Source organism: Lonchura striata, chromosome 19, assembly GCF_046129695.1.
Source record: "Lonchura striata isolate bLonStr1 chromosome 19, bLonStr1.mat, whole genome shotgun sequence".
NCBI lineage: Eukaryota > Metazoa > Chordata > Aves > Passeriformes > Estrildidae > Lonchura > Lonchura striata.
Window position 1 is genome coordinate 11,062,325 of NC_134621.1, and position 27,576 is coordinate 11,089,900.

At 66.6% G+C, this 27,576-nt stretch overlaps 5 protein-coding genes across 8 annotated transcripts; 3 read left to right on the top strand and 2 right to left on the bottom strand.

The window, feature by feature from the left end:
* Positions 1 to 783: 783 nt before the first annotated feature.
* Positions 784 to 5,796, top strand: DNAI2 (dynein axonemal intermediate chain 2). Its single transcript, XM_021534219.3, has 12 exons — positions 784 to 966; positions 1,324 to 1,485; positions 1,566 to 1,687; positions 2,208 to 2,350; positions 2,860 to 2,973; positions 3,830 to 3,969; positions 4,158 to 4,280; positions 4,467 to 4,693; positions 4,825 to 4,960; positions 5,034 to 5,180; positions 5,289 to 5,486; positions 5,567 to 5,796. The coding sequence occupies exons 1-12, from the start codon at positions 784 to 786 to the stop codon at positions 5,603 to 5,605; spliced, it is 1,734 nt and encodes a 577-aa protein (XP_021389894.2). The 3' UTR covers positions 5,606 to 5,796.
* A 647-nt stretch (positions 5,797 to 6,443) lies between these two features.
* Positions 6,444 to 10,126, bottom strand: BTBD17 (BTB domain containing 17). Its single transcript, XM_021534218.2, has 3 exons — positions 9,830 to 10,126; positions 8,536 to 8,812; positions 6,444 to 8,024 (listed from the first exon to the last, which is right to left on the bottom strand). The coding sequence occupies exons 1-3, from the start codon at positions 9,999 to 10,001 to the stop codon at positions 6,944 to 6,946; spliced, it is 1,530 nt and encodes a 509-aa protein (XP_021389893.2). The 5' UTR covers positions 10,002 to 10,126; the 3' UTR covers positions 6,444 to 6,943.
* A 978-nt stretch (positions 10,127 to 11,104) lies between these two features.
* GPR142 (G protein-coupled receptor 142) lies at positions 11,105 to 16,040 on the top strand. Its single transcript, XM_077787446.1, has 4 exons — positions 11,105 to 11,163; positions 12,066 to 12,262; positions 14,708 to 14,857; positions 15,187 to 16,040. The coding sequence occupies exons 1-4, from the start codon at positions 11,105 to 11,107 to the stop codon at positions 16,038 to 16,040; spliced, it is 1,260 nt and encodes a 419-aa protein (XP_077643572.1).
* Positions 16,041 to 16,904: 864 nt separating this feature from the next.
* On the top strand, positions 16,905 to 23,416 carry GPRC5C (G protein-coupled receptor class C group 5 member C). 4 transcript variants are annotated; one of them, XM_077787402.1, is made up of 6 exons: positions 16,905 to 16,915; positions 17,496 to 17,719; positions 21,121 to 22,141; positions 22,710 to 22,804; positions 23,008 to 23,151; positions 23,298 to 23,416. In XM_077787402.1, exons 3-6 carry the CDS (start codon positions 21,130 to 21,132, stop codon positions 23,328 to 23,330), a joined length of 1,284 nt encoding a protein of 427 aa, XP_077643528.1. In that variant the 5' UTR covers positions 16,905 to 16,915; positions 17,496 to 17,719; positions 21,121 to 21,129; the 3' UTR covers positions 23,331 to 23,416. The 4 variants fall into 4 exon arrangements, with proteins under 4 accessions (XP_077643528.1, XP_021389890.2, XP_021389892.2 ...); XM_021534215.2 differs by lacking the exon at positions 23,298 to 23,416 and having other exon boundaries at positions 23,008 to 23,212; XM_021534217.2 differs by lacking the exons at positions 16,905 to 16,915; positions 17,496 to 17,719 and adding an exon at positions 19,751 to 19,823.
* Positions 23,417 to 25,439: 2,023 nt separating this feature from the next.
* Positions 25,440 to 27,574, bottom strand: CCDC137 (coiled-coil domain containing 137). Its single transcript, XM_021534212.2, has 6 exons — positions 27,246 to 27,574; positions 26,803 to 26,930; positions 26,435 to 26,645; positions 26,099 to 26,181; positions 25,905 to 25,984; positions 25,440 to 25,764 (listed from the first exon to the last, which is right to left on the bottom strand). The coding sequence occupies exons 1-6, from the start codon at positions 27,536 to 27,538 to the stop codon at positions 25,567 to 25,569; spliced, it is 993 nt and encodes a 330-aa protein (XP_021389887.2). The 5' UTR covers positions 27,539 to 27,574; the 3' UTR covers positions 25,440 to 25,566.
* Between the last annotated feature and the right edge of the window lie 2 nt (positions 27,575 to 27,576).

Sequence of the window (27,576 nt, forward strand, 5' to 3'; positions counted from 1 at the left end):
TTGCCTGGCAACGGCGACGCGGCCCCGGCCAGGCCGCGCCGGGAGCGGGACGGGAACGGGACCGGAACGGGACCGGAGCGGGACCGGAACGGGACCGGAGCGGGACCGGAGCGGGACCGGCGCCTCCGCGGGGTCCCGAGTCCCCCTGGCTGCTGCAGCACTCCGTCCCTGTGCCTCAGCTCCGTTGTGGCGCTCCCTCAGGCTCTCGCTGCCTCTCAAGTTCCCCCCTGTGCGGCATCCCTGCTCGCATTTAGGGTTTGCCGAGGTTCCCATTCTCTTTGGGATCTTCTGGGGCTTCCTGAGCTTCTTGTTCCCTTCTGGGACATTCCCAAGGACCACACAGTCTTCTGAGGCTCTAGAGGGTCCCCGCTCCCTTTTGGGTTCCTCTATCCAAGACCCCATTCCCTTTTGGGGTGCCCGAGGTTCTCAGTCTATTTCAGCATCCTCCCTCTCCAGGGTCTGTGTTTACATTTGGGTCTCCTTGAGGTTCCAATTCTTTTTTGGGGCTCTTCATCCCTGAAACCCTCACTCCTTCTTGGAGCTCCCTGAGATCCCCGCTCTCCATCCCTGAAAACCCCACTCCCTTTTGGGATCCTCTCAGAGGCTCCCACTCTCCTTTGGAGCTCTCTCTTCCTCCCTGAGGCCCCTGCTTCCTTTTAGGCCTCCCCAAGGCCTTCCATCCCCTCTGGAGCTCTCCATCCCTGAGGCCCCCTCTCCTTTTTGGGGCTCCCTTGGAGGCCCCTCCCTCCCCAGCCCTCCCAGTCCTGTCCATTCCCTCCCACCATGGAGATCAAGTACGAGTACTCGCGGAAGCGCAGCGAGTTCGGGCGGCCCTGCAGCTTCTCGGACCTCCTGGCCGAGGTGACCGTGGACATCCCGCCCGACCCCAGCCTGGCCGACGACTTCATCCCCCAGGACCCCGTGGACTTCGGTGTGCAGGAGGGTCCCCTCATGGCCGTGCACGAGGTACAGGGACACCCCCTGGCCGGGTGAGGGGATGTCCCGGCGTGGCAGCCATGCGGGGGGCAGCTGGCCCGAGGGGACAAGGTGTGACAGGCACCTCGTAGCAGGTTTTGGGGTGGCTTTAGGCTCTTTTTGGCTCCCCCGGGCAGGTGTGGGCTGGGGCAGGCTCCCCTCCTCCTGCAGCCCTGGAGTGGTCACACATGCCCTGGAAGAGGGACGGGAGCTGCTGGGGGATCCCTGGGAAGGGACAACATGGACCTGCCAGCCTGGGAGGCTCATCCAGCATTTCCAGGGCTCCAGGGTGAGGAGCTGGGAGAGCCCTTTTGGGCTCAGGGCCTCTGACCCCTCCTCTGTGTCCAGGTGAACACGGAGCGGACTCAGGTGTCCAGCCGGGGTGTGAACCACGTGGAGGGCGGCTGGCCCAAGCACATCGACCCCAAGAACTCGGAGCTGACCTCCCGCTACCGGGAGGAGGTGGAGAGGGAAGAGGTCTACACCAAGACTATCCAGCGCCTCGGCTTTGTAAGAGCCTGCCCTGATCCCCCCCAGACCCCCCGCGCCCCCCAGAGCCCCCCAGAGCCACGGCCGTGCTGTCCCTGCAGGTGATGGAGCACTACATCAGGCAGAACAACACCATCGACATCTACGAGGAGTATTTTGAGGAGGAAGAAGAGGAAGAGGAGGAGGAGGAGCATCCCTCAGCCAAAACCATAAATGTCATCAGGTAGCGCAGCTGGGGGGGGGGGGGTTCACCAGAGCCTCAGTGGGGTCAAACAACCTTCCAAGAAAATGGGAGAACATTATGAGTTAAATTCCAGTGGGTTTGGGATGGTCCTGGTGCAGTCTGTGGGGGGAGAGACCAGCTGAAGCCTTCCTGTCCCACCACTCCCTGCTCAGGTGATTTGGGGATGGGAACCAGGGTCAGACTCAGCTCTGAGCATCTCCTCACGGTGCTTTTGGATTTTCCTTCTTATTGTTGGTGCCTCAAAGGTTAATTTCCACCATCAGGGGTGTTTAGGAGTCAGATCCAGTAAGATAATTGGATTTTTAGAAAGGTATTACTGGAAAGACGATGAAATCATCAACTCTTTCCCCCGGCCCGACCACTCAGGAGAATCATTTCCTGCACTCAAGGCTTGAGGGCTGCAGATTGGTTTCCTTGTGGTTCCCACAATTCCCTCTGGGAGATGTTCATCCCGGGGCTTTGCAAACTGACCCGTCCTGGCTGATGTGTCACCCCAAAGGGACCCCAACACGCCCAAGAGGATGGCCACGCACCTCTCCTGGCACCCCGACAGCAACAGGGCCGTGGCTGTGGCTTATTGCAGCCTGGACTTCCAGGACAGCAGGAAGGACATGAACTCTGATTCCTACATCTGGGATCTGGGTAAGGGCAAGGCCAGACCCACCAGGCGAGGGGGGAAGCATTTGTGTCTCAGAGATGGGGATGAGGCCTTGCAGCACCCCGGGGAGGGTCACTGGGGGAGCCTCAGTGCAGAAACAGGGAGAAATGGGAGCTGGGAGGTGGGAATAACCACTGAGGTCCCACTCCACGCTCCCCAGCTGTGCCAGGCAGCAGAGCCTCACCTGAGGTTCTTGTGTTGATGTGGTTCAGCTGGTAATGGAGGGAGGAAGAGGCAGCAGGAGCCCGGGGTGAGACTTGCCCTGATCTGTCCAAGCCTGCCTCACACCTGATGTGTTTTGGAGTGAAAAGGACAAAGAAGAAGGCTGGGAATGCAGATTTGTGTACTGAGGGTCTGTCCCCAGGCCAGCTCCTGGTGACACAGGCACCTCATCCTGCACAGCCGTGTCAGGGAACAGGGCGGGCACAGCAGGGTGGGCTGGGGGCTGCTTTTGTGGGGCTGCCTTCACCGTTCACTCATCCCTCCTTGGCAGAAAAACCCTACAGCCCAGAGCTCACCCTCAAGCCCTCGTCCCCTGTGGTGACCCTGGAGTACAATTCCAAGGACTGGCATCACGTGCTGGGAGGCTGCTACAACGGGCAGATAGGTGAGGGTTAACCCTGCTCCGGCCTGGCTCCTGCCCTGCTGCACGGCCAGCAGCACTGGGAGCACAGCGGGAGCCCTGGGATTCACCTGTGGGCAGCTGTGTGCTCACCAGGGACCAGAGGACACCTGCCAGGGAGCCCTGCACAGCGCAGGGATGGAGAGATGGATGGATGGATGGATGGATGATGGATGGATGGATGATGGATGGATGGATGGATGGATGGATGGATGGATGGATGGATGATGGATGGATGATGGATGGATGGAGGGATGATGGATGGATGGATGGATGGATGGATGGATGATGGATGGATGATGGATGGATGGATGATGGATGGATGGAGAGATGGATGGATGATGGATGGATGGACGGATGGATGGACGGATGGACGGACGGACGGACGGATGGATGGATGGATGGACGGATGGACGGACGGATTGATGGATGATGGATGGATGGATGGATGGATGGATGATGGATGGATGGAAGGATGGATGATGGATGGATGATGGATGGATAGATGGATGGATGATGGATGGATGGAAGGATGGATGGATGATGGATGGATGGATGGATGGATGATGGATGGATAGATGGATGGATGGATAGATGGATGGATGGATGGATGGATGGATGGATGATGGATGGATGGAAGGATGGATGGATGATGGATGGATGATGGATGGATCCAGGGGATGAGCAGGATGGGTGCTGTGCTCCCACCTCTCCCACCACCCTGGATGATCTCTGGGAAGCACTGGGTGAGGTTTGCTCCCTGTTCCAGCTTGGACACTGGGGAAAACATGACAAGGAGAGGAGAAAGGATCTGGGCAAGAGCTTTTCTTTTCCTTCCCAGTGTATTGGGACACCAGGAAAGGGGGGCTGCCCATGGAGATGACCCCTGTGGAGTTCAGCCACAGGGACCCCGTGTATGGAGCGTGCTGGCTGACCTCCCGAACAGGGACCGAGTGCTTCTCAGGCTCCACTGATGGGCAGGTGAGGGGCTGCAACAGGGGAAGGCGCCAGGGGCTCCTGAGGGTTCCTGAAGGATCTTCCTGGGACTGCTCCGCCCTTCAGCAGCACAAGATCCCTGTCTCCCAGCATGGGGCAGCTGTAGGACTGCCAGCACCTCTGACTGTGCTGGGAGCAGCCCCCACAGCCCCTGCCACGCCTTGTCCCTGCAGGTCCTGTGGTGGGACATCCGCAAGATGTCGCAGCCCAGCGAGAGGCTGGTCTTGGACATCACCCGGCAAGATCAGCTCAAGGACGCTCTGGGTGCCATCTCCCTGGACTTCGCACCTGTCTTGGTGAGTGTTCCTGTGCCCACCAGCCACACCCCGACCGGGCAGGAGGGGGAGCCCAGCCCAGGGGTTTCAGTCCCTGAACCCCCACGGTGCTGGTGGGGTTCTGGCTGCAGCGGGATCCCCCGTTGCCCCCCACACCATGGGGTCTCCCTCCTGCTGACAGCTGCACCCTCCTGCTCCCACCCCCAGCCCACCAAGTTCCTGGTGGGCACAGAGCAGGGCATCATCATCTCCTGCAACCGTGACGCCAAGACACCTCCCGAGAAAATCGCCAACATCTTCAGAAGCCACATCGGGGCTGTCTACAAGGTGACCAGGAACCCCTTCTTCCCCAAAGTCTTCCTGTCAGTCGGTGACTGGACTGCTCGGATCTGGACAGAGGAGCTCAATGATTCATCATCAATTATGGAGACCAAGTAGGTGTCAGAGGGTGTTTACTCAGCCAGAAATCATCCCCAGGGTGGGTGGCAGAGGGTTCTGGTCAGCTCTGGGCTGGTGACCGAGGCAGGGCTGTGCCAGCGTGGCTGAGGGCTGGCTCTGCTGGCAGGTACCACACCTCCTACCTGCTGGACACCTGCTGGAGCCCCATGAAGCCGGCCGTGTTCTTCACTGCCAGGTCAGACGGGACCCTGGACATCTGGGACTTCCTCTTCCACCAGAAGGAACCTTCCCTCAGCCTCAAGGTGGGTCCCCAGCACCTCTGCGACCCAACATCAGCCCAGGGCTGAGTGTCACCCTGCTGTGGCCTGTCCCCAGGTGTCCAACGATCCCCTGCTCAGCCTGAGCTCTCAGGACAATGGGCGCATCATTGCCTGTGGCACCCGGCAGGGCACTGTCTCCCTCCTGGAGATCTCCCCAGGGCTCTGCACCCTCCGGAAGAACGAGAAGACCCTGACCTCCTCAGTATGTGCCAGACCCCAGCCCCACTCTGCCTGCAGCCCTGCGCTGTCCCCAGACACATCGCAGGGTGCCCTGTGTCCCCCTTGGCCCTCAGCCCCACATCTGCCCCAGATGTTCGAGCGGGAGGCGAGGCGGGAGAAGGTCCTGCAGGAGAAATATCGGGAGCGGCTGCTGCGGGAGCAGGAGCAGCTGCGGGCCCAGCCAGAGGAGCAGGAGGATCCCCAGCAGGTGTTCAAGCAGGCCCAAGCAGATTTCCTCTCCAGCATCAAGGCAGAGCGGCGGCGGAGGGGCCTGGAAGGCCCCAGAGAGGTAACGGGGAGGGGACAGCCTGGCCACCACGGCAGGGACCCCAGCAAGGGCAGGGGACAGGGTGAACCTCTGTCGTTCAGGATGAAGAGGGTGAGGCAGCTGCCCAGGAGACAGCATAGGAGGATGCCAAGGTCAGTGTGCTCCAGCTGCACCTTCCTTTCCCCTCCGTGCCAGAGCTGCTGCAGGGACGAGGCCACCGTCCCCGAGCCAGGCAGATCTCCTGGGCTCTCTGCTCTCCTGGGGGACCCTGCACAGCCCTCTTACCTTTGCATCTTTATTTTCTTTGGTGTGAATAAAGTGGTGCTTCCCACCTCACATTTCCTCTTTTGTCACAGCAAGATCGAGCAGAGGGTGGGAAAGTCAAGTCCTCCTGCTCCTCCTCTCCTTTCCTTGACCCAGGACACTCAAAGCCAGTGGCTGAGTACAGCCAAGCACCCAGGGCAGCACAGGGTGTCCCTCAGTGTCCCCAGGCCATGGAGCAGGGCACAGCAGGGTGGCTGGTGGCAGCAGGGGGCCCCAGTCCCCTCTGGGCCATTTGTGTCCCCACAGGAGCAGCCCCAGGCTGGGTTATCAGTGCTGGGTAAACACAGCCCTGCTGGTAGAACCGGCAGCCACCCCGACTCCTCGCCCCCCTTAATTAATCATTAACAAGCTGCCAGCAGCACTGTCGAAGCACTGTCACAGCGATGGGCACATCACACAGGTGGCTCTCTGTGGGCTGAGGGGGAGCCCCCAGCAGGACCCTTTCCCAGGTTCTGCTCGGGGGCTGAACACACCCATGGGTGAGCAATGCCAGGACAGAGTTCAGGGGCCATCACCCCCCCAAAGCCATCCCAAGCAGGGACCCACATCCCCACAGGGAAATGCATCCATGACTGGATGGGTGTGCTCCTTCCAGGAGCTCCCTTAGAAGGAGCTGAGCTGGGGAGCAGCGTCACCCCAAAGATGCCCCACACGTCCCACACTCATTTTCTGCTTTATTAGGAAAGGGGTGGGGGTACCTGGACAGGGATGGGGCAGCTGCCACTGCCAGAGGGGATGGTGCCCCCTACCCGACCTCCCCTGGGGGAGGCTGATGGGCCCCTCACCCCCAGCCTGGGCAGCTCCGTTTGCTCCTGAGCTGGACCCAGCTGCCCACACAGAGGGACCCTGGGGCTGCCTCACGGGAAGGATGGGCTGTCCCTGTCCCCACCCCACACCCGTTCGGGTCTGTGATGTGTCCATGGGCCGCACATTTCACCTCCTGCACCCCCTACATGGGTCTGGGGCGCTCCCAGCATCCTCCATCCCCAGGGACAGCGATGGGGACGGGACATGGCAGGGAACACTCAGGGAGGGGTGGGCAGTGCAGAGCTCAGTCCTGGAGCCCCCCAGCGAGGGGACCCCCATCTACCTACGGGACCAAGCGTTCCCCCCGTGGTGCTGGGGCCAGCATGGCAGGATCCAGCTGCATCTCATTACTTCTTCACCTTGATGAGGGAGTGGTAGACAGGCTTGATGATGATGTGCAGGTGCAGGGAGTTGTCGATGAGGTACTCGGAGTTGCGTTTCTGCAGGTCGGCGTGCACCAGGAAATCGGCCGCCTCGTCCGAGCTCTGGTGGAAGCTGTAGGCGTGTTTGACCAGCACGCGGCCCTGCTGCCGCACGCCCACCAGCACGGTCTTCTGGAAGCTGACGCCGGCGAAGTCGGGGCTGCTCGTGGCCGGGGTGATGACGAGGCGCGGGCGTCCATCCTCGATGCGCACGGGCTGGATGGCGCCCGCCACCGAGTCCGAGTAGACGGGGCGCAGGCTGACGGGCAGCCAGCGCGGCGAGAACAGCACGTTCCAGGTCACCCTCTTGCCGGCGTCGTGGCTGCTGGGCCCCAGCTGGGTCTGGAAGCTGGTGCTGCGGTCGTCCCGCGCCGGGTTGGTGATGACCCACTGGGAGCCCCAGCTGGGCGCGAGGTAGTTGCGGGGCAGGAACATGCTGCAGTTGACGTCAAAGTACTTGGCGAAGTGGAGCGGGGAGGCAGCGTGGAACTGGAAGGCCTGGAAGAGCAGGTCCTGCACCGCGCCGCGGTGCCGCGCCAGCACCGCCGACTGCGCCTGCAGCCGGAACAGCTGGCTGGGCGCGATCATGGGGTAGCGGATGGCGCGCAGCACCCGCTCGGCCACGGGCGCCTCGGGCTGCCGGCGGCTCAGCCAGCCCTCCACGGCGGTGTAGAGCTCCAGCTCGCTGTGCAGCACCAGGTCGGAGCGCTCCAGCAGCAGCAGCAGCAGCTCCACGCTCACCGAGCCCCACTCGGCGCTGCCCAGCACCGCAGACAGGTTCCAGGCCAGGAACTGGAGGCAGCTCTCCTGCAGCGCCGCGTCCCCGACGCGCACGGCGTAGTGGTACCAGCCCACCACGTGGCCCTGGCTCGACTCGCTGGCCAGGTGGGTCCTCATGTATTCAGCCACGCCACGCTGCAGCCCCCAGACCCGGTACTTGCTGGCCAGCTGGTGCATGGGGATGGCCTGGTGCAGCAGGATGGAGACCCCCCCGCAGTACAGGTACCTGGGGCAGAGCATGGGGTGGTGACATTGGGGACATCCATCCCTGGCAGCTCAGTTCCCAGGGGAGCAGCCTCTGCCTTGGGTTTCTTTCCACTGAGTTTTCCCACCCCAAGGGGCCCCCGGGGTTCCCAGGGAAGCATTCCCCCTCCTTGGATGCTTCCCTCCCATTCCATATGATCTCCATGGTCCCCAGGGGAACATCCTCCTTCCCTGGCTGCATCCCATGAAGTCCGTAGTGGGGCATCCACCTTCTTTGGCTGCATCCCTCCAGGTATATCCATCCCACAGCACCTCCATGGTCACCAGGGGAGAATCCTCCCTCCTGGGCTGCATCCTTCCCAAAACGTACATCCTTCCCAAAACGTACATCCTCCCCAAAACGTACATCCCATGAGACCCCTGTGGTTCCTCTCTTCCTTGTCCTCTGGGCATCGCCATCCCGAGGAGTTCCCCATGGTTCCCAGGAGAGCTGCATCCTCCCGACCTCCCCATCCCACGGGGTCCCCACGCACCTGATGAACTTCTCGAAGAGCGCGGCGGTCTCGGGCGGCTCGTACAGGGTCATGACGCTCTGGTTGCGCAGGAGGCTCTCGAAGACCTCACTCTGGAGGCTCAGCAGCAGCTGGTGCGTGTGGAACACCTTGGGCTCCTCGGAGGTGGCCGAGCGGACCCGCAGCACCGAGTCGCTGCCATTGCCGTTCTGCAGCAGCTCCTGCAGCCGCTGCAGCAGCGTCAGCGAGTGGTTGATGGTGGCCGCCGTGGAGTCCCCGCTAAAGTCGCCTTTTTGGGCTGCAGGGAGATGGGACCATCCCCGAGCTGCACCCCAGTGCCAGGCACTGAGGTGAGGTGGGGTTACTGGGGGGGCTGTGCACCTCCTGCCTCCGCTCCCCCAGTGCCAAAGGGTTGCTGGTGCCAAGGGAGCATGGGGGAACAAAGGACATGGGGACATTTGTGTCCCTGAGAGCCAAAAAACTGCCTTTCTGCAGCAGAAGGGCTGAGACCACCATGTCCCAGGCTGGGGTGTGCTGGGAAATGGCCGGGTGCCGGCAGCACTGGCTCTCAGCCCAGTCTGCCTGTCCTGATCCCGTCCCCGCTGTGGGCAGAGGGAGCCCCGGGCATTGCCCTGATCCCTCACATCCCGGATGGATACGTGGGGGGACAGAGACCCCGTGGGTGTGGGGAGCCAGGCATGCTCTGCCCCGCAGCCAGGAATGGGGTCCCGAGCAGCCTGGGGACACCAGCTGCCTTGGTGTCCCTTCAGGTCCATGCTGGGATGCCAACAGGGACTGGAGATGGATCTGGGAATGTGGAACAGGGATCTCCATGCTCCTGTGGGCACTGGGATCCTTCTTTCCTCTCCTCTTCTCCCTCCTGACATCACTCCCACCCGCTCCTCAGAGCATCCTTCCCCCAGGGGGAATTTGGCCCCGTCTGTCTCAAATCCATCTTGCCTCTCAAATCCTGTCTTGCCGACGGATTACCCTTCCCAGCACCGGCTTAAGGCCAGGGGATGAGGAAGGGGAGCGGGGATGAGGAGGGGGAGCAGGCGCCCTGTACCCCGCGGTGCTGGACTTGTCTGCCGGCGGCACCGAGCCTTCCCCGGGCACCCACCAGCGAGCACAGCCCGGCTCCGAGAGCGCAGCACGTCCAGGAGCCACTTCCATCCCCTCCCGGCGCCCCGACGGCAGCCGCAGAGCCGCGCTCAGCTTCCATCAGCCGCCGAGCCGCACCCCGGCACCCGGCGAGGGCAGCCGCACCCACGGCTCGGGGACCCTCCGCGCCTCCCCCCGCCACGGCCACCCTTACCGGCTTGCACGGTGAAGAGGAGGAGGAGGAAGGCGGCGGCACAGCCCCAGCGGCGGGTGGCCAGGGCCCGGGTGCCGGTCAGCCTGGCCATGGCGTCGCAGGCGCATCTGCCGGGTGCGGCGCACGCTGCGCGCCCGGGGCTTATGTAGGCCACGCACCCGCGCCGCCGCATCGATTGGTGGAAATTGGGACCGGCCGTTGCCACGGGAACGGCTTCCAGCCTCCCGCATCCCACCCGGACCCCGGCCCGCACCCCGGGGTGCTGCGGCGCGGGGATGTCGCCGTGTGGCACCTGCTGCTGGCACCGCCGCGCCGGAGCCCCACGCGTGGCCGCGGCCCTTTGTGCCGGGGTCTTTGCATTCAGGGCACAGCTCGGTGGCCTCCCGCTCCCCCCGGCTCATGGGTATTCATGCCGGCAGCAGCCCATCACCATGGCATCCGCGCTGCCGGCAGGAACTGCCTGCCCTTTTCCCAGCCTTTGCAGCCAAGAGGCCGCCCGTGCGCCCTGCGCGGCCTCCCTGGCCCGCCGCCCGCCTCGACACCTCTTGGGGGGCTTCGCCACGGGGCTGGGGCCCCCCAAAGCCCCAGCGCCACAGCTGCGGGCTGGGGTGATGCAGGGTGAGCAGGGCAGGGGCAGCGGGTGTCAGCCAAGTGGTGCCAACACCACTTGGGCCGTGGCCCGGTGGCACCATGGGGTGGGGACCCAGGAGCAGGACTCCAGGCGGGGGGACACATCCCACAGAGGAGGAGCACAGCTCGGCAAGGGCACAGCAGCCCCTTACCCACTGCCGAGGAGCCCCATCCCCTGCACAGCGGTTTGAACACGGGCTTAGACACGCTTTCCAGATGTTGAGCGTGGGCAGATGTTGCCTCAGCTGCCGAGGGGGCGGGATCACATCTGTCCCTGACCTATGGGCGTGGATACTCAGGACACGACACCGATCGCCCCCATGCCGCACTGCTGGGGCTCCCTGACCCCTTGCAGAGTCGGGCAGGTGGGCGATGCTCAAGCCCTGTGCCCCTGCTGGGCACGGGACCCCCAAAATCGCGGTGCCAACAGAGGGCCCGGCTCGGGCGGGAGCCCGTGCACCGCGGGGGCGCGGCGGACAGGGCCCCCGGCACGGCACAGCCGGTTCACGGCTCAGCGCGTCCTCATTTCACCAGCGGCCCGATAAACAACAGCCTGCGGGAGCGTGTGCCCGGCGCGCCGCCCGCACCGAGCCACCCGGGCGACTGCTCACGGCGGTGAGGTGACCATGGGGGACACGAGGGACCATGGGGCAGGTTCTGGAGGTCGCCAAGGGACAGGGTGGCATCTCCCAGTGTGTGGTGAGGTGAGGGAGCAGCTGTGCTGAGAGCTGGCTCACCATAGCGACCTGTGCCAGGGCATCGCCCCGCGGGCTGGGGGAGCCCTGGAGAGATGGAGCTGGACCCAGGGGCCGGCAGGGGATAGCAGCCCCCTCCCTGTGCTGCTGGGGAAACTGAGGCACGGGCGCGGTGTCCTGGCAATGGGCACCTCAGAGCAGCCAGGGCAGAGCTCAGCAGGAGCACGCAGGCAGCGCACACGGATTCACGCTCAGCGGGTGTGCACAGCCACACGTCACACCTGTGCACGCCCGCGCCTCCGGGTCCCCAGAGGTGGCCGCCAGTCCAGCTGCCCGCTCGCCCTCGGTCCACCATCCCTGCTGCTCTGGGGCGGGGAGCAGCTCTGTCACGGTCACTCGGAGCTGTCCAGGCGACCCCTTCCCCGGCCTCCGCGGGAGCCAAGGGCCGGGGACGTCCCCGTGGCCAGCCCGCGGCTCTGCCCCCGGCGCTCCCTCCGCCCCTGTGCCGTGCTGCGGGTGCCGGCGGGGACGGCGACGCTGGCAGGGACACGGACCCCGGAGAGGACACGGCCACGGACACCAGCGGCACACGGACACTGACGGGGACGCGGACAGCGGTATGTCCGTGGGAAACACCGAGCCCAGGGAAGGTGGCACTGCACGCCCGCGGGTGGCACTGGGGCCACCCAGGCGAGAGTCCCTCTCAGGAGCCCGGGCAGGGCGAGCAAAGGGGGCTCAGAGCGAACCCGCCCCTCCCAGCAGCACAAAGGGGATCGGGCGGGGAAAGGGTTAAGGGCTTGCGCTGCAGCCGATCGATGCCTCAGTTCCGCGGGGGACGTGGGTGGACGGGACCTCCTGTTGATGAACCGCAGCTAATTTGCAGTTTAATTGGCATCCCTCTGCTCCCCCAGCCCCCCCCTCTTCTCCCTCGGGCTGCGCTCAGGATCTTGCTTGGGTTCCGGCCGGGAGTTCAGGGTCGGGGAGGTGGGACCCCCGGCATCCCACACACACCTCGGGCATTTCTGGGAGAGCAGATCCATCACCGGGGGCCCCGGAGCAGCAGAGAAACCTGACCGCCCCTCCAACCCCGGCCCCGAAGCCATCGAGTGTCGGCGGTGTCTGGGACAAGGGGAATTCGGGGTGCCCCTGGGGCCAGGGTCAGACTGGGAGCAGCGTGGTGCCCCGTACCCCCTCCCTGAGCTCAGGACCCCCCTTTGCAACCCATACCCAAGACACCCCCGCTCCCAAAGAGCACCCCACAACCCCCAGGCCACCTGCACCCCCCAACCCCCGATCCCAGGAGCCCCCTGCACCCCCAAACTCCGATCCCAGAAGCCCTCTGCACCCCATAACCCCCGATCCCAGAAGCCCCCCGCACCCCCCCAAACCTCTATCCCAGGAGACCCCGCACCCCAATCCCCCGATCCCAGGAGCCCCCCGCACCCCCAATCCCCGATCCTAGGAACCCCCTGCACCCCCAATCCCCGATCCCAGGAGCCCCCCGCACCCCCAAACCCCCTATCCCAGGATCTCCCAGTATCTCCCATCATCTCCCACCCTCCCCCGGCACTGGGACCGGGGGGGGGCGGTCCCCAGGGGATGCAAATTTGGGGGGATTCTGACCAATCAGAAGGCAGCGCTCAGCTCTGGCCTCACCACACCCTGGGAACCCCTCTCCGATTGGGTAGGGCCTGGCTCCCGTGAGCCAATAGGAGCGCAGAGCTCGGGAGGGGGTGGAGCCGCCCTGGTTTGGGAATGGGCGAGGGCAGCGAGGGCACGACCCGGGCGTGGGGACAGGGCAGGGACAGGGCAGGGACAGGGCAGGGACAGGGCAGGGATCGGGCAGGGATCGGGAAGGGACAGGGCAGGGACAGGGCAGGGATAGGGACAGGGCAGGGACAGGGCAGGGACAGGGCAGGGACAGGGCAGGGACAGGGCAGGGATCGGGCAGGGATCGGGAAGGGACAGGGCAGGGACAGGGCAGGGACAGGGCATGGATAGGGACAGGGCAGGGACAGGGCAGGGATAGGGACAGGGCAGGGACAGGGCAGGGATAGGGCAGGGACAGGGCAGGGATAGGACAGGGATCGGGCAGGGATAGGGACAGGGCAGAGATAGGGCAGGGATAGGGCAGGGACAGGGCAGGGACAGGGCAGGGATAGGGCAGGGATAGGGCAGGGACAGGGCAGGGACAGGGCAGGGACCGGGCAGGGATAGGGCAGGGACAGGGCAGGGATAGGACAGGGATCGGGCAGGGATAGGGACAGGGCAGGGATAGGGCAGGGATAGGGCAGGGACAGGGCAGGGACAGGGCAGGGATAGGGCAGGGACAGGGCAGGGACAGGGCAGGGACCGGGCAGGGATAGGGCAGGGACAGGGCAGGGATAGGGCAGGGATAGGACAGGGATCGGGAAGGGACAGGGCAGGGATCGGGCAGGGATAGGGCAGGGACAGGGACAGGGCAGGGATCAGGCAGGGATAGGGCAGGGACAGGGACAGGGCAGGGATCAGGCAGGGATAGGGCAGGGACAGGGCAGGGACAGGGCAGGGACAGGGCAGGGACAGGGCAGGGATAGGGAAGGGATAGGGCAGGGACCGGGCAGGGATAGGACAGGGATAGGGCAGGTACAGGGAAGGGATAGGGCAGGGACCGGGCAGGGACAGGGCAGGGATAGGGCAGGGACCGGGCAGGGACAGGGCAGGGATAGGGCAGGGACCGGGCAGGGATAGGACAGGGATCGGGCAGGGATAGGGCAGGGATAGGACAGGGATAGGGCAGGGACAGGGCAGGGACCGGGCAGGGACAGGGCAGGGACAGGGACAGGGCAGGGACAGGGCAGGGACAGCCAGGGACAGGGCAGGGATAGGGCAGGGACAGGGACAGGGCAGGGACAGGGCAGGGACGGGCAGGGATAGGGCAGGGATAGGAAAGGGATCGGGCAGGGACAGGGCAGGGACAGGGTAGGGATAGGAATGTGGAATACGGATACGGATCCCAATATGGGCAGGGCCGTGGGCAGGGCCGCTGCCAGGCTCCTCCAACTCCGCTGTCTCAGCCTGAGGAGCCGGAAAACGACCCAGCTGGCAGCCCGGAGGGGACCACCCCACATTTGGCACCACTAGGACCCCCCCATCGGCACCTCTGGGTCCTCTCTGCCACCGCTGGGAGCCATCTGGTGGCACCCAGCCCGGGCTGGGGGCCAGAGGCTCCCTCTGCTGTCAGCTGCCCAAGACCGTGATGCTTTAATCGGTTTTCTACAAAAATGGGGCTGAGAGATAACGAAGGAGCAGCTTTGGCAGCCAGGGCGCTGCTGGGACGTGGCACAGGGGGCTTGGGGTGCATTGTCTCCCATGGGTGCAGCAGCCCCAGGTCTGCCTGCGGTGGCACATTTGAGAGCTGCCCACTGCCCATGGATGCTACAGGACGAGGGAGCTGGGATGCAGCCACAGCGGGGACACCCAGGCGATGGTCCCTGTCCCCAAACCCCAGTGGCGTGTCACAGCTGACCTCCTGCCCAGGTGCCATCAGGACTCTGCCTGTCTCTCCTCACAGCCGGTCCGTGGTGGAAGATGACGGTCCCCGTGCCCAACAGCACGGCGGAGTCGTGGGCACTGCCAGAGCCAGAGCTGGAGCGCTCACCCTGCCTGGTTGGCATCATCCCCATCGTGTACTACAGCGTCCTGCTGGGGCTGGGGCTGCCAGGTGAGGGGCTGAGGGGGCAGTGGGGCTGGAAAGAAAAGTCCTCAAGATGGAGGGAGTTTACCTGCTCCCCCCAGCCTCAGACCTGGCCCCAGTGCCCGGCTGTGCTGCCCGGCCCAGGGCAGGTGCCACCGCCACAGGGACAGATGGTATTTGTGTTGTTGGGCTGGCACATGGAAGAGATTAATCGGCCCAACAAATCCCCACGGCACCGGGGTATTTATAGCTCCCCTCAGCTGGAGCCTGGGCAGCCCCGGGGTCCGGGTGCTGCGGGGGGAGGGGGGCTGTGAGCCCCCAGCTCTCAGCTCCGCACATCGCTCCCCTCCCTCCAGTGAACATCCTGACTGCCGTGGCCCTGTCCCGCCTGGCCACCAGGACCAAGAAGTCATCGTACTGGTACCTGCTGGCCCTGACCACCTCCGACATCCTCACCCAAGTCTTCATCATCTTCGTGGGCTTCATCCTGCAGACAGCCATCCTGGCACGGGCAGTGCCCAGCGCCTTCATCCACACCGTCACCGTGCTGGAGTTCACGGCCAACCACGCGTCCACCTGGGTCACCGTGCTGCTGACCGTGGACCGCTACGTGGCCCTGTGCCACCCACTGCGCTACCGCGCCGTGTCCTACCCGCGGCGCACCCGCAGGATCATCGCGGCCGTCTTCGCCGCGGCGCTGGCCACCGGCATCCCCTTCTACTGGTGGCTGGACATGTGGCGTGACGCCGACCCCCCCACGGCGCTGGACACGGCGCTCAAGTGGCTGCACTGCGTCACCATCTACTTCCTGCCCTGCAGCATCTTCCTGGCCACCAACTCCATCATCATCCGCAAGCTGAAGCGGCGGAGGCGCGCGGGGGGCGGCAGGACCACGGCCCTCCTGCTGGCCGTCACCACCGTCTTCGTCGTGCTCTGGGCTCCCCGGACCATCGTCACCATGTGCCACCTCTACGTGGCCTCGGTCAGGAGGGACTGGCGCGTGCACCTGGCCTTGGACATCGCCAACATGGTGGCCATGCTCAACACCTCCCTCAACTTCTTCCTCTACTGCTTCGTCAGCCAGACCTTCCGCCGCACGGTGGGCGAGGTGCTGCGGGGCCACCCCCGGCCGGTCCCCCGCCGTGGCAGAGGTCACTTCCCACCCCCGGCCCTGAAAGCGCTGAAGCTGCTGGGCAGCACCACGCTCTGAGCCAGGGCAGCGCCCGGCTGGCAGCCCTGCTGCCCACCCAGCCCCACGCATTGCACGGGGACCAGGGAGACCCCCACCCTCCACGGAGCTGGGGTCACTGCTGGTGGGGCTGGCAGGAGGAGGTGGCCGTGCCCAGACACTCATTTGGGGGTAGCGTGGTGCCTGCCTGGCAGCAGCACTCCAGAGCGGGCAGCTCAGCCCTGCCCATGCTCAGCCCCTGGCACAACACGGGAACTCATCCAGGGAACTCATCCAGGGAACTCATCCAGGACACGCCCCAGCTGAGTGGCACCGAGGGCCCTGGTGCACCCAGGGGCTGCCCGTAGCGAGGGGTGGAGGGCACGAGTGAGCTCCTGCGAGCCCTGACAAGGATGTGGTGCCCGCTGGGTGCCACTCCATAAACTGCCATGCTGAGACCAAAACTCTGCCTGGGTCCGGCTCCCTGCGGGCAGTGCAGCGGAGGCACCCTGCACCAGCCTCTCTGGCACAGGGTCCCTCTGCCCTGCCCACCCCCGTGCCCGTGCCCCGATGCCCGGGAGCGCTGGAGGGAGCTCCCACAGGGTCTGCAGTCCCTGTGCTGGGGTCTGCACGCAGGGTAAGATCACAGCTCCTGGCCGCCACCCATTAATCCCCCTGGCAGCAGCCAGGCTGCAGCCCCCGGGCAATGCCCCCCTGCTTCGCCTGCACCCAGTGCTGCCCTCCCAGTTACACCAGTGCCAAACTGGTGTGACGCTGGAGGAGTGGCCGCGCCGTCTCAGCCTGTCCCCAGCCGCCGGCAGAGGGCAGGGATGGCACACTGCGGAGCTGGCACTGACGGGGCAGGGAGCTGGCACCCCCAGCTCCCCAAACCAGCCCTGCCGCCACCCTAATTCCTCGTAAGGTCCTTAGCGTAATCCCCAAAAACCGTCCAGCCTTTCCGCTCGGATTCCCGGGACGGGGCAGGACAGACCCAGGGGGTGCCCGGGGGGGATCAGGACCTCAGCTGGCTCTTGGCAGGGCACAGAGACACCCCAAACTCCAGCAGACCCCCTGCCCACCCCCGATCCTGGCTGTGCCCGCACTGGGGTGGGATGGGGCGCAGCCCTTGCCCCCAGGGTGTGGGGCTGATTCCCCCACTCACCCACCCTGCCCCCGGGTCATTCTCCGGCGCGGACAGACCCCTCCGGGGATGTCACCTCATCCCAGGCCGGATCCCGCCGGGGGACAGGGTTAAAGCCGGAGCCGGTGGCGCGGGGGGTACCTGGGAGGTTCTCGCTCCATTAATCCCGGCACGTGAGGAGAGCAGAACCGGGAAGGGATTAGTTATTAACCCGGCCGCGGGCAGGGGCTGAGGGGCCGCGGGGCGGGGGGCTCGGCTGCCTCGGGAACCCTCGGCGGGAGCTCCGGGATTGCCACCGGTGCCCCCGATCGCCAGCGGCCCCGCTGTGCCAGCCGGTGCGTATTTACTTGGCAAAGGAGGTGGAAATGTGCTGACGGCGTCCGCCGGAGCGAGGGGCTCCGCTGGGAACGGCTCCGAGCCCCGGCCGGAGCGGCGGGAGGCTCCGGGAGGGCAGCAGGGACCCCCGGCTCCCGGTACGGCTCTCGCCTTCCCGAGGGAGCCGCCGCGGAGACGGGGCTCAGCCAGCCGTGCCACCGTGCCAGCCGTGCCAGCCGCCCGTCCCTGCGGCTCCCCAGGAAAGGTAAGCCTGGAAAAAATGCGTGCTGGTGTTTTCGGCTAGAGCCTGGCCAGGGTCCAGGTGCCGGTGCTGAGCGACACCGCAGCCCCCCAGTGTGGCCTCTGTGCTGGGAGGACCAGTCCTGCCCAGTTCCACCGCTGGGATCGCGGCCCCAAGCCCACCCAGAGCACCGGCAGCTGGGATCGGACTCTGCCCGTGCCCGGAGCTCAGGGATCCACCGGCCCGGGGGGAAACCGAGGGCAGCACACGGTGGGCATCACCCCCCAGTGACCCCGCAGCCTGCTGGGGTCTTGCTGTAGGAGCTGCAAGAGCGCCGGGAGCAGGAGATGGGGCTGGAGAGGCGGGCAGGGTCCCGATGGAATCCACAGGGGGTGGAACACGAGGGTCTCCGTGGGGAGGGGGCCGAAATCACCCGCCGTGGGGGGATGGGGGGGTTCCCATGGGAAGGGGATGAGGAAATCTCCCGCCAAGGAGGGCGACACAAAAGCAAAGGCTGCGCGGCCGCGGCGCAGCCTCGGCGGGACGGGCGCCTGCCGGTGGCCCCACGGGGGTCACGGGGGTCTCGTGCTGAGTCAGCAGCCGGGAAAGCCTCCGGCGGAAGGAAGCGGCCGGTGGAGAGGCCGGGCTGCGGTGTGGGGGCGGCAGGACAAGCGGCCTCCGCTCCCGGCACCGCTTACCAAGGCTGAGCCTTTCCCGGAGAGCGAGGGCTGTCCAATCCTGGAGCCGGATCGCTGGGGAAACTGAGGCACGAGGGCCGCTGCAGAGCCCCTCGCCTGCCCCGCGCTGCCCCGTGCGAGGACAGGGATGATCCAGTCCCAAACACCATCCCGGAGCCGAACGATCCTTAGGAAGAGGGCGGGAGGTGGCGGTGCCGCAGCGCTGAGCCCGGACACACCGTCCTGTCCCCGGGGGCTCTGGCGGGCGCCGGTCCTTGTGCCACGGGTGCCGCCGGTTCCGGTGGGAGCCGGTCCTGCCGCTGGAGGCTCTGCCGCCCTTTCTCCCCGGATTGTTTTCATCCCGGCCTGGATCGGGGCAGCCCCCGCCGGAGGCACACTGAACTTTCCTCTGCATCCTTCACCCTCTTGCTTCACCCTCCCGAAATAGCAGCGCCCGCCTGGAAACCTCTCCCAGGGCTGGCGGGGCCCCCGGGGTGCCCCAAATCTCCCAGGGCTTTTCCCCTTCCCCAGGGATGAATGGGGTGATTGTGGGGTGCCCATCCCAACTCCAGGGTCGCGGTCACCCCCATCAGGACAGGGACCACCAAATCCTGCCAGTGCCCCGGGCTGGGGCTGCCCTGGTCCATAGCCCTCTGCAGAAACGGCTTTTCTGGGGTTTTCTGGGGGTTTTTGGGTCCCGCTGCCCTGCCAAGGGCTCCGGCTTTATCCATCAGCTGACATTCCTCCGGGAGGCCGCTCCAGGCCGGACGATCCTTACACGGTGGGGCCGCCTGTGGAGCGCCGCTCCCGGCTCCCATCCCCGAGCCCGCCGGAGCTGGGAGATGCCGTGTGGGTGACACCGACCGTGTGGGTGACACCGACGGTGTGGTGACACAGACCCCGCTGCTTCTTCCCTTGTCCTCTAAGGGTCTTTCCTGACGTGCAGTGCTCAGCAGGGCCAGGCTGAGACCCCCAGACTCATCACACCGATGGCCAGGTGGGCTCGCCCCTGCCTCGCCCCCAGCCCCCCTCGGCCCTGCCCATGCCCCGGGGCAGCTCCCGCTCCGTCCCCTGTCCCCCGAGAGTCGTTCCCGGGGGCCAGCGCTCGGCAGAGCCAGGCTGAGCCCCCCAGGCCATCACACCGATGGCGAGGCCCCACTGACTCATCGCACCGATGACCGGGTGGGCTCCCCCCCGTTCCGCCCCCCAGTGCGGGCTCTTCCCCCCCTCAGCCCCCTCCGTGCCCCGGTGCGGTACCCCCGCCGGTGCGGGACCCCGGTGTCCCCGCCCGGTGCGGCGGGGCAGGTCCCGGCCGGCCCCAATCGCGCTCCCGGGGCTGAGCCGCACCTCGGGGAGGGGCCGGGCCGGGCAGGCGCACGGTGCGGCGGCACCGGGGCTGGCTCGGCTGGGCACGGGGGGAGCGGAGCGCCGGGCACCGGGGGCTGCGGCCGGTGAGCGGGGCGGGGTGGGGGGGCGAGCCCTGCGGGACCGGGGGGCACCGGCAACGCCGACGGGAAGGGACCGGGACCGGGACCGAGAGCCGTCCGCCCCCGCGGCTCCTCCGGCCGGAGATTTGGGGGCGGCTCCGGCGGAGTTTCGGGGCCAGGAGCTGGCGGGAGCGCCGGGAAGCACCGGGACGGTGCGGGACGGGGGTGCGGGAGGAGCGGGCGGCGGGCACCGGCGGAGGGGCAGGGGACGCGGGACGGGAGTGCTGCGGCCGCACCGGGCCGGGGGAGCGGCGGAAGCCAACGGGCGATGCGAGGGACCGGGCGGGGTTGCAGGAGGAGCAGACATGGGGACGCGGGTGCAGCCGCCCGCGGCGCGGGGGAAACCGGGCGGAGGGTGCGGAGGAACCGGGCTGGAGGTGGGGGGGAAACCGGGCTGGGGGACGCGGTGGGAACCGGAGGCGGCGGAATTCCTGGAACCTGCGGGCACAGGGACTTCGTCCCAGCGTGGTGCTGGGGGTCCCTGTCCCCGTCCCGGGTCTAGGGGGGCCCGGTTCGGGGTGCCCCTCGGGGAACCGGGGGTCCCGACCCCGGCATGTCCTTGCTGGGGTCTCCTCCCGGTTTCCTCCCCCAGCAGTGAGGCTGCGCTGTCCTCGCTGCCTTCTCTTCCCCGTGCCCACCATGAGGTGGCAGGAATGGGGTGGCAACGGTGGGGACAGGGACTTGGGACTCCGTGCCGTGCTGTGCCATGCTGTGCTGTGCTGTGCCAGGCTGCGGCTGCCTACGTGCCAGCAGGCTGGACATGCGACCTGCACTGGGCCAGTGCCCAAAGCCAGAGGGAAGTGGGACAGGAGAAGTGGAAAGAGGAACGTGGTGGCACTCAGGGACAAGGCAAGGGGACAGCCCCGTCCCCCAGTATCCCCTCTGCCATCTGGTGTGGGCACACATTCAGTGTTGCCCAGAAACCGTCAGGCACAGTGCTGCTCCTGACACTGCAGGAAGGATCAGGAGAATTCCCAGAGAATCCTCATGCTGGGAGGGATCGTATGGGGCACGGAGGGGCTGAGCCCCTCCTCAGCTGCCACCAACCTCCAGGCAAGGAGCCAGTGGGGGACACGTGGCTGCCTGGTCCCATCTGGAGCTCCAAGGGGCGAGCTCTGTGTTGGGTGAGCTCAGCTGTGCCAGCAGGGCAGGGCTCCCCTGCTGCTCACCGTGGCACATCCAGTGGGGACCACAGGTCGGGATGCTCTGAGCCAGGAGCTGATCTCCAGCCCCTGTGCCCTGACCCCGCTGTGTCCCGCAGGGTCCCTGGATGCCAGGGTGCAGGATGGGCACCAGGGCCATGCTGCTGGCCCTGCTCCCCACGGCCGCCGCGCAGCCCACGCCGCCCCCGGGCTGCGGCCACGACCTCTCCTCCCTCTACTACAACCTCTGCGACCTCTCAGCCGGCTGGGGCATCGGGGTGGAAGCAGTGGCCAGCCTCGGCGTGGTGACCACCTTCGTGCTCACCATCGTCCTGGTGGCCAGCCTGCCCTTTGTGCAGGACCACCAGAAGAAGAGCCTGGTGGCCACGCAGGTCTTCTTCCTCCTGGGCACCTTCGGGCTCTTCTGCCTGACCTTCGACTTCATCGTGGGGCCGGATTTCTCCACCTGCACCTCCCGCCGCTTCCTCTTCGGCGTCCTCTTTGGCATCTGCTTCTCCTGCCTGCTGGCCCACGCCGTGGCCCTCAACTTCCTGGCGCGACGCAACCGGGCCCCGCGGGGCTGGGTGACGCTGGCGGTGGCCCTGTCCCTCGCCTCGGTGGAGGTCATCATCAACACCGAGTGGCTCATCATCACGGTGGCCCGGCGCGAGGGCGGCCCCGCGGACCCCTGCCAGCTGGCGGACGCTGACTTCGTCATGGCGCTCATCTACGTCATGGCCCTGCTGGCGGCCGCCTTGGGCGCGGCCTGCCCGACCCTCTGCGGCCGCTACGGCCGCTGGCGCAAGCACGGCGCCTTCATCTTGGCCACCACCGGCCTCTCCGTGGCCATCTGGCTGGCGTGGACCATCATGTACCTGTACGGGAACCAGCGTGCTGGCCACAAGCCCGGCTGGGATGACCCCACGCTGGCCGTCGCGCTGGTCTCTAACGCCGCCGCCTTCCTCCTGCTCTACGCCATCCCCGAGGTGACGCACGTGACGCGGCGCAGCCCCGAGCAGGCCTTTGAGGACGACGGCTACCCCACACGTGGGGTGGGCTACGAGACCATCCTCAAGGAGCAGAAGTCGCAGAGCATGTTCGTGGAGAACAAGGCCTTCTCCATGGACGAGCCGTCCTTCGGTGGGTTTGCCAGGGACCTTCTCACCCCATGGCGGGGCTGCCGGCGGGCACCATCCTCTTGGGGACCCTGGGGGATGTCCCCAGCGGGGATGGCAGCGGTGGGTGGGTGACGAGACGTCTGGCAGTGACCTGCCCGGCACTGGCGCCTGCTGCTCCTGTGGCTCCCGAGAACTGGCCGGGCTGGGTGTACCAGTTTGGGCTGAGCCCAGCAGCCACAGGGAGCTCCCTCCCCGGCATGGGGTGCCCGCGGCTCCTGCCCCTCCGCCCCAGGCCCAGAGACCCTGCAATAACACGGGGTGGTGACAGTCCCAGTGGGTATCGTGGGCGGGCATGGCAGGTGTCTGCTCCCCATGGGGGGAGGGAGGGTCCCCTGAGCAGCACCTGCACCCGAGAGACCCTACAATAACAAGCCACGGCCAGGCAGCAGCGATGCCATCCCTGGGGACAGCAGTGTCCCGCGGGAAAGGCACGCAGCTGCTGAGTCAGCTCGTTAAACCTGCTAACGAGGTACGGGGAGCCCCAGTGGGGTGGCAGTGGCTCCATGGTGACTGTCCCCGTGTCTCAACAGCCAAGAAGCCGGTGTCCCCATACAGTGGCTACAACGGGCAGCTGCTGACCAGTGTCTACCAGCCCACCGAGATGGCTCTGATGCACAAGGGGACGGTGAGTGTGACACCAGGGGCGGCCACACCCTGCCAGGAGCGATGGGTACGGGGGACAGGCTGTGGGTGGGGTGTTCTGGGACCCCTGTGTCCCAATGGCTGCTCAAACACGGTGGGGACCTTCCCAGCCTTCCATCCCCGGGACCCCATGGGGCTGGGGTGTTCCTGGTGCCATGACCTTCCAGCCCCATGTCTGTCCCTCAGAGCGAAGGTCCCTACGACGTGATCCTGCCCCGCGCCTCCACCAGCCCCGTGCCCGGCAGCGCCAGCTCCACGCTGCGAGCCGAGGACGCCTTCGCGGCGCAGGCCCGGCACTGCAGCATCCCGAGGGACACCCGGAGCTGCCAGGTGGGTGAGCGGTGCCTGCAGCAGGGGCAAAGTTCGTCTCTGCCATGGTGACGGCTCTGCCCAGCACCCAGAGCCCCCCCCCGGTAGGTCAGGGTACACGTCCGTGGTCCTGGTGCCACCGCGGTGCCACCTCGCCGTGCCCACAGGTGCAGTCCCCGTACAGCAGGAACCGGTGGTGAAGCCCCGGTGACGCAGCTCCCGCAGCGCCGGCACAGCCCCTCCGTCCTGTCCTGCTGCCCCAGGGCTCGCCAAGCCTCATCCCACCCTGACTGACGTGCGAGTCCCACCCCGGCTGGCAGCCAGAGCTGCTTCCTGCCCGTGGGACGCCTGGACACGGTCCCAGAGCCAGCACTCCCACCTGCCCGGCCCACCTGGCCATGGAGCCCCCCATCCCTGCCTCAAGGACTGGTTCCCGTGAGGACACCCCCGGTTGTCGCCTCACTGCCTTCGTGATGCACAGACCCCCCGCCTTCCCCAGGCCATGGACCCTCCAAAGCTGGGCAGCCCTGGGACCCCACCCAGGGCACCCTCAGCGCCGAGCCCCTGGCCCCACACTGACCCCTACCAGCCCTGGGGACGCCGAGCTGGCCCCATCCCACCGCAGAGCACAGGGGGACGCCAAGCTGTCCCCAGCTCTGCCTCCTTCTGTGCCTCTGTTTCCCCGTTGCTGGGGCTCAGGGGATCAGTGCCTTGCTGGGGCTGGGGACGGGCCCCCACAGCTCTGGCCGCCTTCTCGGTGCCTTCCCCCCTCGGAGCTCGGGGACCCCTGCAGGGAGTGGGGAGGGAGCTGGGCCCCTCGCCCTCCTTGTGTCAGGTTTCATTTTTTTCAGGACAGCCCAATAAAGGTGGTTTTTCCTATGATGCTGTCACAGGTGGCCTGTGGTGGGGGTCCCAGGTGTTCCCAATCCCACCGGCTGCTCCCACGGGCTCAGCCCCGTGTCCCCATTTAGGGGAGGGACAGGGAGCACGGGGGGGCTTCGGGAAGGTTCCACGGCACCCCCATCCCCCAGCCGGGGCTGCTGGGCAGGGATCCCGCGGGCAGATGGGCTGCCGGGCAGGAGGTGGCACAGCACGGAGGACGTGCCAAGGTCGTGGTGGTTTTCCTGCTCGGATTGCCTTCCCCTCCAGAGCCATTCCTCCTCCTCCGGGCAGGAAGCCTGCGGCCAGCAGTGCCATGAATTATTCAGGGCTGGAATGGCTCCGTGGGGGCAGCGGGTGACCGACTCTCCTTGAGCCGGAGCCGGGATGGCGGCGCTGGGGCTGCCGGTGGGCACGCGTGCCCTGCCCGGTGCCCGCACAAGGGACACGCGGCGGGAGGGTGGCACTCGGCACGTCCCACCTGTGCTTTAGCTGGCACAAGCCCACGCTCCCGGCTCCGGGGACACGGCCGTGGGTGTCACAGCAGGATGTGGCCGTGCCCCCAGCCGTGTTTACCTGTCACCTGTGTTTACCTGGTGCCGAGCGGCAGCGGGGACATTGCCCAGCAGCACCAGGCACTCGGTGTCACCAGGGCCACTGTCACCACAGCACGCCCTCCCTCTCACCGCACCGCATGGCACAGTGCGTGACCCCCCCGAGGGCACCTCCACCTTCCCGGGGACACAGAGGCGACACTGCGGGGACGGCAGAGCCACCCGAAAAACAAGGTGCCAAGCCCGCCGCGGGCAGGGGTGGCAGGGGGCAGTGCCCAGCCCCTCCGGAAGCGCGGGATCCCACCGGCCCCGCCAGCGCCGGCCGCGGCGCGGGGCGGCCCCGCTCCAACAGGGAACGCTTTGTGCCGGCGGGGCCGCGAACAGCAGAGCCTTTGTCCGGCCAGGTGAGGCGGCTGCGCCGCGCCGGGAGCAGCCCCAGGGCCTCCCCGGAGCCGGGGGCTGCCCGGGGGTGGTCGCAGGGCAGTGGCAGGTGGCACCGGGGTGGTGCGGGCGCAGCGGCGGGGACGTGGCAGCACACCCGGCACCGGGGTCACCGTGACCAGGGCTGGGCAGGGGTGCCAAGGGCAGGGCTGTGTGTGGCTGCAGCCCCGGGGCTCAAGCAGGGTCACCAATAGGGACAATGAAGGCAGTGACACCATGTGGCATGCTCCATGTCCCCAGCACTGCCTCACTTTCCTCCCACCCGGTGCTGAGCTGGCCAGGCATTGGGGTCTTCTCACAGTTGAGGAACGAGGAATTTGCCCCCACTAGAGCCTGTGGTGACAGTGACATGCCTGGGATGCCATCTGCCAGCACAGCAGCATCCCTCAGGAATCCCTCAGGAGCTGGGAGCACAGACACACTCACACCACCGGCTCCCACGGGCGTTTTTACTCCAAGCAGTTCCGTGGCACCGCAGGGACCCCACTCCAGTGCTGAGCTGTGGGAAGCCCTGGGGCTCAGCAGTGACACAAGAGCACCAGGACAATGTCCCCAAGAGTCCTCAGCCCGGGCCGGCCCGGGCGCGCTCCCGCTCCAGCTGTTTGCGCCGCTGGATGTCCCGGTAGGCCCGGATGACGCGCGCCCGCTCCTCCTCCAGGATGCGCCGGCGAGCCATCGATATCACGGGGGACACGGGGGACAGGGGGGACACCTGGCTCCGGCCCAGGCGGGGCGTCAGGAGGAGCTGCTTCCGTCCAGCCTGCAGGCAGAGACGGGGGAGCTCAGGGGCAAAGGGTGAGACACCGGGACTGCGCTCCAAGGAGCTGTCACAGGCTCACTGAGGCCACCGCTGCCCTGCCAGGTACCCGAGGGGTGGGTGGCGTTGTCCCCAGAGCTCACCTGCTCGACAGGACCCTGTCCCCTGGGCCGTGAGGTGATGGTGGGTGGCTGTGTCACCACTTCTCCGAAAGGCACCGTGTCTGCAAGGGAGCCAGGATCAGCGGGAGACCCCCGGGATGCCCAGTGCAGGTCCCCCCACCCCTCCATGTGCTGCCCCCAGGGCTGGGGTCACTTCAGCCCCGCTCCATCCTCACCTTGCAACAGGCTCTTCTCCAGCATGTCCTCCTTCTTCTCCTCCTTTTTCTTCCGAGCCCTTTCCAGCTTCCTTTTCTGAAACCTGAAGAGCCACGTTACAGTTGGGGCTCAGGGGTGGACAAGGAGCAAGCAATGAGTCCCCACCCCAAGGGAGCCCCCCAAATCTCACAGCTTTTCCCCCAGGAAGGTGAAGCAGGCTTGTGGCTCTGTTCCCAGGGATTCATTCCCTTTCCAGGGGCCCCACTGTCCCCCCGCCTGCACCCCAGACGTGCCCTGCAGAACTGGGCAAGCGGACAGGCCACAGGTATGGGGTGGCCCCAGGGCCTTGCTCTCACTCTTTTTTCCTTTTGGACTTCTCTGGAGCTGTTGCCTCCTTCTCAGGCTCCCTCTGGAGCTGGTTCTCCGCGAGGAAGAGGACGCGCTGCACCTCCTGCTCCATGCGGCAGATGTAGGAACGCTCCGACTCGCCCCGGCCCCTCCGGAACCTGGGCACGGGGATGTCCCCCGGGGCCTTGGGGCCCTTGGACTTCTGCTGCTGCTTCTTCTCTAGGAGAGACGGGTGACATTTCTGCAGCGGTGACACGGCGGGGGTCCCTCCCGGCTGGCAGAGCACGGGTGGGACGTCACCAGAGGATGTCCCACGGCAGGATCTGGCCATGCCACAGGCTCCTGGCCACCTGCTCGGGCCACCTGCGGGTCCCACCTGCCGCCTGCCTCCTGCCAGGCTCCGGGCGCTTCAGGGCCTCGCGGCTCCGCATGAGCTCCCGCAGGCGGAACGGGATCTCCTGCTCCTCGGGGTGCTTGGGCTTCATGTTGTCCTTCTTCTCCTTCCTGAGGAAAAAGCACAGTCAGAGGACTCCAGGGAAGCGCCACAACCTGGAGACCGGGACAGCGGGACCCAGGCACCGGGACAGCGGGATCCAGGTACGGAAGGATGCTGGGATTTGAGCACGGTGGAAAACTGAGACTTGGGCATGGCTGAACACCGGGACCGAGGCATCGGAGTCAGCACGGGCAGGCATCGGCACCGGGGCACGGGCAGAGACCGGGACGCAGACGCCGAGAGCGGGACCCCCGCCAGGGCCCCCGCGCGTGGGTGCGGGTCCCAACCGGGAGCGGCCCCGAGTGGATCCCGCGGGCACTGACCTGCTGCGCAGCGGGACGCCCGGGCCATGCTCCGATCTCGGCCCCGCTTTCTGTCCCGGCCCCGCTTTCCGTCCCTGTCCTAGTCCCGGTCTCGCTTTCTGTCCCGGTCCCCGGGCCGGTTTCTGTCCCGGTCCCGGTCTCTGTCCCTGTTTCGGTCCCGGTCTCTGTCCCTGTTTCGGTCCCGGTCCCGGTCTCTGTCCCTGTCCCGGTCTCTGTCCCTGTTTCGGTCCCGGTCCCGGTTTTCGCCGCGGGCCCCGGGCCGGTCCCCGGGCCATGGCTCCGCCACCCCTCATGTGCCCGTTCCGCCGCCACTTCCGGCTCCCGGCCCCGC